The 9,552-nt window shown below is 41.4% G+C and overlaps 1 protein-coding gene across 1 annotated transcript; it reads left to right on the top strand.

Moving 5' to 3' along the window:
- The first annotated feature begins 2,949 nt into the window (after positions 1-2,949).
- LOC147323162 (uncharacterized) lies at positions 2,950-6,417 on the top strand. The gene is made up of 3 exons (XM_086303356.1): positions 2,950-3,099; positions 4,313-4,357; positions 4,450-6,417. The coding sequence occupies exons 2-3, from the start codon at positions 4,318-4,320 to the stop codon at positions 5,124-5,126; spliced, it is 717 nt and encodes a 238-aa protein (XP_086159482.1). The 5' UTR covers positions 2,950-3,099; positions 4,313-4,317; the 3' UTR covers positions 5,127-6,417.
- The last annotated feature ends 3,135 nt before the right edge of the window (positions 6,418-9,552 follow it).

Genomic DNA, 9,552 nt, shown 5'->3' with positions numbered 1-9,552 from the left:
ACACACATTCACACACTGGTGATGGCAAGCTACAATGTAGCCACAGCCACCCTGGGGCGCACTGACAGAGGCGAGGCTGCCGGACACTGGCACCACCGGGCCCTCTGACCACCACCAGGCGGCAACGGGTGAAGTGTCTTGCCCAAGGACACAACGACCGAGACTGTCCAAGCCGGGGCTCGAACCGGCAACCTTCCGATTACAAGGCGAACTCCCAACTCTTGAGCCACGATCGCCCCATGAGATACACCTCTGTACTATTTGCTACTTTTATTCCACATACAACTGTCCACTGTACAAATCGGCACACGGCCTCAAACCATTAAACAAATGCACAGACTGCACAAATAACTGCACCATTTACTATGCCAAATTTCAACATTGGCCTATTGCATAACTTAGTGCAGAAGTATACATAAACCAAAAGATGCATCAAAATGATTCAAGCTGCGCTCAAGCTGCAGTCAACAGAAGGTTTCGCCTCATGCTCACCCTACCTTTCTGCTCATTAACATCAGGTGCCGTGAACAGGTGAGTGCAACCACATTTATCACACCCATTAAATCCTTTTATCTCATTGTGTTTGAATAATTGTAATTCCTTCTACTGGGATCTCAGCCAGAAGTCCATCTTTCACCTCCAGCTCATTTAAATCTCAGCTGCCAGACTTATAACAAATTCAAAGAAATAAATCATCATTCTCCTCCTCACAACCTTTTGGGTATACGATACATGGGTACAAGCCTTGTTACAGATTTGGTCACTTTTTATGAACCAAGTCACTGCCTGCATTCTGCACATCAGACACTCTTAGCTGTCCGTGCAGCCTGGCTCAATGCAAAAAGAAAACAAACCGTTTCATGTTTTAACTCTTTGAACTTTTCTTTTGAGTTTTTAACTAAGATTTTATTGTGTTCTTTAACACACTTTGTAACTGTTTTGAAAGTGCTAGGCAAATTAACTGTTAACTATTACTGTTATTATTGTTATTGACAGTCTGGAGCTTTGGCAGTATGGAAGGTGGATGCGAGAGGGAGACTTCATGGAAACCACCTTTTTCTTTCCCATCACCATATTCCTGAATGTTTCCAAATGCATAGGTTAAAAAAAACAAAACTCGTTGCTTTTTTAAAAATTCTGCAACACTCAGAAATCCTAGCAGCTGGCACCACCAATGGACGCATAGCAATGTGGAGGATGGTGGTGCAGTCGGGTAGCAGTAGACACTAAGCCCCAGTGGAAACTGCAGACACCAACAGAAATTGGAGGAAATGTCACTCAGCTACAGGTAATGTCTTGACCAGCATTAGTACATTACTTTCGTTTGGTTTAATTACACTTTTATTTTAACTGGAGATTGACAGTAACAACACTGTTTTTCTTTGAGCCAAAATTTCATTGAAGGAAATTTCAATGCAGCTTTGATGCTGGATGGAGACAGCAACGCATTTTAAAACCCTGACTTGGACTGTGGGAATCAAGTCTTTACAATACGCACACACACACACACACACACACACACACACACACACACACACACACACACACACACACACACACACACACACACACACACACACCAGCCTGACCAATAAGAGCCAAGAGTTGCAGTGATAGGCAGGCTGAACCAGCAAATAGCCAGAAACAACTGGTCAGTGCAGCACCGCCTCAGGTACCACATACAGATTTTAACTGGCTTCTGACTTTGTGTGGTGTGGAGTATGCTAGATTTTATATAAATATGGATGAGATTAGCTGGGGATGAACAAAATCTCCTTCAGCAACTATTAAATAGCCAGAAGGGGCCAGACAGTCAATATATTAATTCAGCGTTCCTACAGAACAGACCGTAAAGCATTCCCAAAAAGTCAAAACAATTATTTTAGCAGCTGATTTCTGTACTTAAAAAAACCCCAAACAAACATTTATTATAGCTCTATTATGTAGGTAATGTAGGAGACGTGGACACAAATACACAGAGGGTTAACGAGGGAAGTGGGAGCACACGGGGAACACAGGCGACACTGATAATCATAACGAGACACGGCAGGAGTAACACAACACTGACGGGAGACTATCAAAGTAAAACAGGAAGCACACAGAGACGCAGACCAGATTGGAAGAGAACACAGACATAGCGGGCTGGGAAAACATGGAATAAAACACAAGGAGGAGAAACGAGGCATGGGGGCTGGCAGATACACAGAGGGGGCACACAGGGGGTAAAGTCACGAGGGGAAATCAAATAAGCAACATCTTAACAGAACAACCGAGGGACCCTAAAGCTGACATCAAACAACAACAATACAAGACACACAAAAAACCAGGTAGAAGTCCCAGGACCATGACATGCAGGTGGTTACATATGGTTAAAATGATTCAAATGCACTAAGTATGCATGTTTTTCATATCAATATAGTCCATAACTTGATTACTGTCTGTAGCCCACATGATTAAACACTTTAGTTACATAAAACATGTGAGTTTAGATTTTATCTACTGTATAGCCTGTATAGTAAATTAATATGTAGCCCAATAAGTATAAAATCCAGAAAGCTACACAACATGGGACGGTTCATTTACAAACACAGTTCTAACTTGAGTTTCACACAGTTTTTATTAGAAAACAATCAAATTGTTAAATGCTTCAAGTACACAAAATGTCAGAAATCTGCACCGTCATGAACAGAAATTTAAACCTAATTTTTCGTGATTTGTTGATTAACCCTCCGAGGTCTAAATCCCACGTTGTGCACATCAACATCACAGATTTGTACAAATAAAATTTATAACAAAGACATGTTAAATATTAAGCACTGGAAACAGCTTGTTGTTTTGTTGCCATAGCGTTTTGTTTTGTCTCCATTTAAAAGATATCAAAATCTGAGCAAACAACTTGATGTCAAAAGAATCTCTGCACATTCCGCAGTCTTTGCTGCTAAAGTGACATCACAGCATTTAAGCATGTTTGAATGAAAACATCAGCATATGAACACAAAACTGAAGAGACACTGCAACCGAATGAAAGCAGACCACTATTTAGTGACATTTGGACGTTTCCCTGAGGATTAACTGCTGTGTAATCTACCAAGAACTAAAGTAAGCTCAAATTTCAGTTTATAAACTCAAGATCATTTACTTAAATATATAAAGCCTGATTTCCCTGCTTGCCAGGACAGTATTTATGTACTTTACATTGTGCAAGACTAGACTATATTTTCCATCATAGAGAGGATGATGTGGATCTATTATTCAGGAAAACAAATGAAGACTTAACTATTTGTCAGCTGATGTAATATTTGACAAATGATACATAAATTAGAAAATGTTCTTAATCATATCTTAGAGTGACAGAAGCTCTTTTTAACACGATTATTTCTCAGATTATTTTGTTCATTTAGGAAAATAGAGAAGACGTAAGTTTTGTTCTCAAACAAACTATTAGAATTTCTGAGAAACTGAGCCTACGTGCACATGTACACGGCTAATTTTGAAAGCGCAGCTTTGTCTCTGCATTTGGGCCTTTCGTCCACACCTAAACAGCAGATTGAGTCACTGAAAGGTGAGATTTTTAAAAAGGACGTTTTTGTGTTCAGGTGTGGACGAGGAAAACGGACATTTACTCAGGCAATGTCAAAAGTGTGCGCCGCTGTTGAAGTCACGCTGTGGCCACGTTATTGTTTACATGAGATCAATTTCTACAATGGCAGATGTAGACAACATACTGTGTCTGTTAATCTTAGTATCTGCAGTTTTTACACGCTTACATCAGACGTGGATTCTACATTCAACACAGACGCTCTCCCAACCCAAATCCTGACGTCGGTTTGGAAGAAATGTAATTTTAAAAAATGACATTTATGTATGCTGTATGCATTTAGTCCATTCCAAAGTTGTGAGTCTGTCTTTAGTTATTAACATTTGAAACGATGAAGGCACGTGAAAGTAACACAAAATTAGCTGCTTTTCCAGAAAAAGACAAAAACTTCTCAGAAGTACGTAAGGTTTTATGAGGTTTTCCCACCCAGGCTTCTAGACTTCTGATTGGCCAACATTTCTACACGGTTAAGATTTGGCGTGTTCTTGACAGCGTTTCACTTTGTTTTTAGTGTTTAGATGTGGAAGGAGATATTTTTTCAAAACTGCACATGTGGACTGGATTATTTTTTTTTAAACGAAAAAGGAAAATTGTCCGTTTTCAAACATAGCCGTGTACGTTTGGACGCAGCCTAAAGTCATCACAAAAAAAGCAAATTCTCTGAACATTCTGGGTTGAGGTTTAGTGATCATTGTTGTTTTGTGTTCCTTGTAGTCAAAATGAGTGCAAGTGGAGACGGACCACAAAATAACCAAAACGGTAAGCACATGTACTCAGTCTTGAAATTGATGAAAAACAGATTTTCAGCAGATAGTTATGGATGTTAATTAAAAGATTTAATGATCTTGCAGGCCAACAGGTTAACCCACGAATGTTGGCAAATGGAGATCAGGAACCTGCTAATGGCTTCCTGAACGATCTGTATCTCGCTCTCTGTGATTGTTGTTGCTTTCTACATGAGCTAATAGCTTCAGTACTGGCACAATATGACAATTACCTTTACGGGGACGAAGACGATGACGACGACGACGATGACGACGACGACGATGACGACGACAACGACAACGACGATGACGACAACGACGATGACGACGACGACGACGACGATGACGACAACGACAACGACGATGACGACAACGACGATGACGACAACGATGACGCCGATGACGGCGGCGACGGCGACGGCAACGATGACGATGACGACGACGATGTTGGTGGCATTGAAAATGAGGAGGCATTTGAAGGCCGCATGGATGTTCGCCAGTACATCCCAGAAGAGGACCCTCAGCCAGGTGTTTCCAGGAAGAGGTCTAGAGAGAGGGATGAAGAAGATTTAGGAGCAAACAAAAGAATGAGATGGAGCGATGATGACTCTGAAGTATTTGAAGATGCGCACGAAGAGCTTGAACACGAAACTGGAGGCTCGAGGAAGCGTTCCCGAGAGGATTTTGAGCAAGAAGAGGAATACTTGCCTGTGTGCAAACTTCAGAGGTGTTCAATTGAGTCGACCAGCAGCAATGAAGACTAAGACTACTTCGACGGGTTTTTTCAGTATCCTTTCAGTAATCTGATGGCCTACTCAGGTGATCCTGAATCCTCTATGCTGCAATAAGCTGGGCATACACTGTGCTGCGATTTTTCAGTCGCGTTATTCGGCTCCTGATCAAACTGTAGGATTGACTCGCAGGGGTGAGAAGTTTGATCAAGGCCAAACTCGGGACGATCCCCAAAACGATCGCACGACTGAAAAATCGGCTCAAAATGGGCCAAAAATCGCACAGTGTATGCCCAGCATTAGGCTGCCGGGGGATTCCCATGATGCACTGGGTGTTTCTTCTTCACCCACTATGTTTAATAGACCTCTCTGCACTGAATGGTACTTGTTATTAACCTCTGTCTCTGTTCCATGTCTTTATACTATTTTCCTTGCCCCTCCCCAACCGGTCGCAGCAGATGGCCGCCCCTCCCTGAGCCTGGTTCTGCTGGAGGTTTCTTCCTGTTAAAAGGGAGTTTTTCCTTCCCACTGTCGCCAAAGTGCTTGCTCATAGGGGGTCATATGATTGTTGGGGTTTTCTTTGTAAGTATATCTTACAATATAAAGCGCCTTCAGGTGACTGTTGCTGTCATTTGGCGCTCTTTAAATAAAATTGAATTGAAAATTAAATAGATGTCACTGTGATGATTTCTTCCCTGCATAGAAAGCTTAGACCCAAATGCAGATTCAATGCACATGGTTAAACTATTTATAAGACTTTGTTTAAAGAGAGGGAATGGAGAACGTGGCTCGAGCTAGGAGTGTCAGCAGACAGCAGGAACCAGAGGAAAAGCTATCGAGAGACTGAACACCTGGCTCCTGATGGGAACAATCCAACGGGAATTCTGCAACAGAGGGAGAAGAAGTTGCTGGACGGGTAAGGGAGTTTGAGGGTAGGATGAGTACGTTGGCAGAGGAGACCTAAACACAGGGAAAACAAGGTTAAACACAGGGAAGGAGCACGCCAGAACTGGAGCAGAGGGGAAGCCTAGTTACCACTGGAGATGGCAGAACAAACTGGCGAGGAGTAGCAGGCAGCGCTGGTTTAAGAAGCCCTCCTGCTGATTGTTTGCAGATGAGGCCCAGGTGAGATGCTGGAAACTCCACCTCTGAAGTGTGGACACAGTATCCCCATTCCAAGTGGAAAAGCCCCTCAGACACTTCCATGGTGCATGACAAGAAGGATGAGAAAGCATTCATGGTCCATCCATCCCTCCGTCAGCGTAATGCCTAAAAGTTTATTCAGATGTAAATGTATTACATTTTTAAATAAAGATCATCAGTGTTTTTAATGACGCTGCAGTTCATTCATGTGTCTCTATTGGACAGTGTTGTAGAAGTTACAGAAGACAGGAATCAGTTCCAGCTTGGCCTGACATTTGATCACTAGTGATGTGTGATACCACTGATTTCCTTTCCGATCCCATACCACGTAAAATTCAGGGTGGTATCGACGATACTGCTCCGATACTTTGTACAAAAACTTTACTCTTTTATTGTATCTCAAATTATAGCGTCATAATCATTACAGGACATCAGATTACTTGTTCTTATCACTTAATAATGCAGAATTCATCATATAGAAATCAAAAACCTGAAGTTGTGCACTATGTGAACACCTTGCCTGCCTGCAGCACTAAAGGACTCCCTGAGAGACGTCTGTCTCACCCTAGCAGCACCCGTCCTTCTCCTCCTCTTCAGTTTGCCTCAACATAAGCTCGTCATATTCTGTGATATGATTTACTTTGAGGTGTTTGACAAGGTTAGTGGTGTTGCCACAACACCTCACTTTCTTGCCACATGTATCGCAAACCACGTCTGGGCTGTTTGTGGATGTAAAATACGTGCGCACATGACTCCAGTTACGCTCAGCCATTGTTGTGAGTGCGCACGCCACAGGCTGCCACACATTTATACAGCCGTATTTCACACATGACTATAAAAGGCGGAAGAGGGAGTAGTTCTTTCCAATGTAGACAATCTGAATGATAGTTTCTTTCCACTGTGTTCCTGTTAATGAAAAACTACAATTTACCCCAAAATGATTCAAATATCGATATTTTAATGTGGAAACCTTCTGTTTCCACATCTGGACTTTCTGTTGCTGCCCACGCGGGTGAAACTTTCTTTGAAGTGGCTCATTGAAGTTGTAATTGATAATCAATTCCCACACAATGTGAGAATCCAATCAATTTGTTTATCAGGGGAAAGGTGTGATTTCTTAGGACACTGGAGCCTAACATTAACTGGTTTAAAATTAGCTTATTTCCATAAGAAGAAAAACATACTGAGAAAGAGATCACCAAAATATACATGTACAAATGTGAAATAGTCATATGTAGTGTGAAAGAGCTATTTGACATCTTTAAATTCAAAGTAATGTATAAATCCACTTACATAAAACATGAAAAGGCGGCGCAGCGATGCCCATCTCAGCCAGTGTATGATGGTGGGGCAAGATGGCAGCTTCCACAACATGACGCCAGCTCCTATGTATTTTTAGTAGATAAATGATACGTTTATGTATCAATTTGTTGGAAGATGTAATTACACCTTAATTATGTAATTAGAAGCAAAAATGATTTTTTTTTAATCAAATCACCTCAAAAAATTACTGTACTTACTTTCTAAATCATTCTTTACCTCTGAAAGGGGTGGCTGTGGCTCAGGAGGTGGAGCAGGTCATCTACTAATCAGATGGTTTTTGGGTCGATCCCTGGCTGCTCCAGAGTGCATGCTAACTGTCCTTGGGCAAGACATTAACCCCAAGTCACTCTCTGATGCATTCATCAGAGTATGAATGTGTGTGAATGTTAGGTAGAAAGCACAGAAAAAGGGCTTCTATGAACAGGTATGAATGAGGCAACCTGTATAGAGCGCTTTGAATGTTCAGGTAGAGTAGAAAAGCACTGTAAAAATTTCTCTGTGTTGATTTCTTTTGGACCTCAAACATTACTCACCTTGTTGCAGGTTTCTTTATTAATGCTGAAAACCCAGAATGGAAACTGACCTTACTGCTTCCTTCCTTTCCAAACTATTGCGGCTCCTCCAACCAACGGCCGCGGCAGGCTAAACATGAGGACACAGATGACGTGCAACAGTAAACACATGAGATACACCTCTGTACTATTTGCTACTTTTATTCCACATACAACTGTCCACTGTACAAATCGGCACACGGCCTCAAACCATTAAACAAATGCACAGACTGCACAAATAACTGCAACATTTACTATGCCAAATTTCAACATTGGCCTATTGCATAACTTAGTGCATAAGTATACATAAACCAAAAAATGCATCAAAATGATTCAAGCTGCAGTCAACAGAAGGTCTGCTGCATCTCAGACACCATCGCGCTGGCAGAAAGGGCGCCAGAGCCAGAGCAGCGGAGAGGCGAGCTGGAACAAACCATTTTGGGAGGGGGAGAGGTTTTCTATCATATTGTTGCTAAAGTGTTACGTCTCAACCAAGTACTGTATGCTTTTCATATTTTTAGTAGTGTGTCACACAAACAGCTGAAGCACCTCCCGAAAATGGGCTAAAATCGCCCCTGGTTGAGATCATGTGACTGATCGGCCAGTTGAAGAATATTCCATTTCTTTGCCTTGAGAAACTCTTTGCATTTGCAGTTTGCTTTGGGGTGCTATCCATTTGCACTGTCAACTGCTGGCCGAGCAGTTTTGCAGCATTTGGCTGAATACGAGCTGAGAGCATAGCCCTGTACAGTCACATCATCAATAAACACTAGTGAACTGGTTCTATTAGCAGCAAACTCTAATCTGTCCTTGCTAATTGTTTGCACCTTGTAGTAAACCCTCTGTATTTCCATTCGTGAAGACATCTTGACTGTAGACCATGACAAATTACTTTTAGGTCTTTCAAAAAGGAGCACTATGCAAAAAATATATATTTTTTAAAATTTCTAATCCGTTAATGTAGGCTAGTACTTTTGTTAAACCCCTTGAATTAAAGTCTTCATTGTTTGATCTAAAATCCACTATGGTCGTGTGCAGAGGCAAAACTACTATAAAATGGGACATTATCCAAAAATGCAAAGGTGTAATTGTGTTTATTGTTATAATGGTTGATGCTCGTTAAACATTAACAGAGCTTCAAATTAGCACACTTGCAGGTAGTCCTTGCCAGCCAAAAGACGCTGGATGAGCTGATGGGCTGCATTAAGAAGAATATAGATAAAACCTAATAGACTATTTTGTGTGTTGAATCATGCAATGCAACTTGTAGGATCGAAGAATATTAATGTGTAGGTTGAAAATAGCATAATAGGCTACCTTTAAAACCAATGAAAGCCACCTCACTGATCAATTTAAAAAGCTTTTTAAAATATGAAATGTTTGCGAAATGACAACAGACAACAGTAAACATGCAAATGTCACACAGTTCAAGGCACTTTCGG

This window comes from Aulonocara sp. 'chitande type north' Nkhata Bay, linkage group LG8, assembly GCF_057382095.1.
Source record: "Aulonocara sp. 'chitande type north' Nkhata Bay isolate Kocher_YH1m ecotype deep benthic linkage group LG8, A_spYH_male_GT1.1, whole genome shotgun sequence".
Classification (NCBI taxonomy): Eukaryota; Metazoa; Chordata; class Actinopteri; order Cichliformes; family Cichlidae; genus Aulonocara; species Aulonocara sp. 'chitande type north' Nkhata Bay.
The sequence above is the reverse complement of the archived record's forward strand: the minus strand, read 5'-3'. Positions and strand labels throughout refer to the sequence as shown.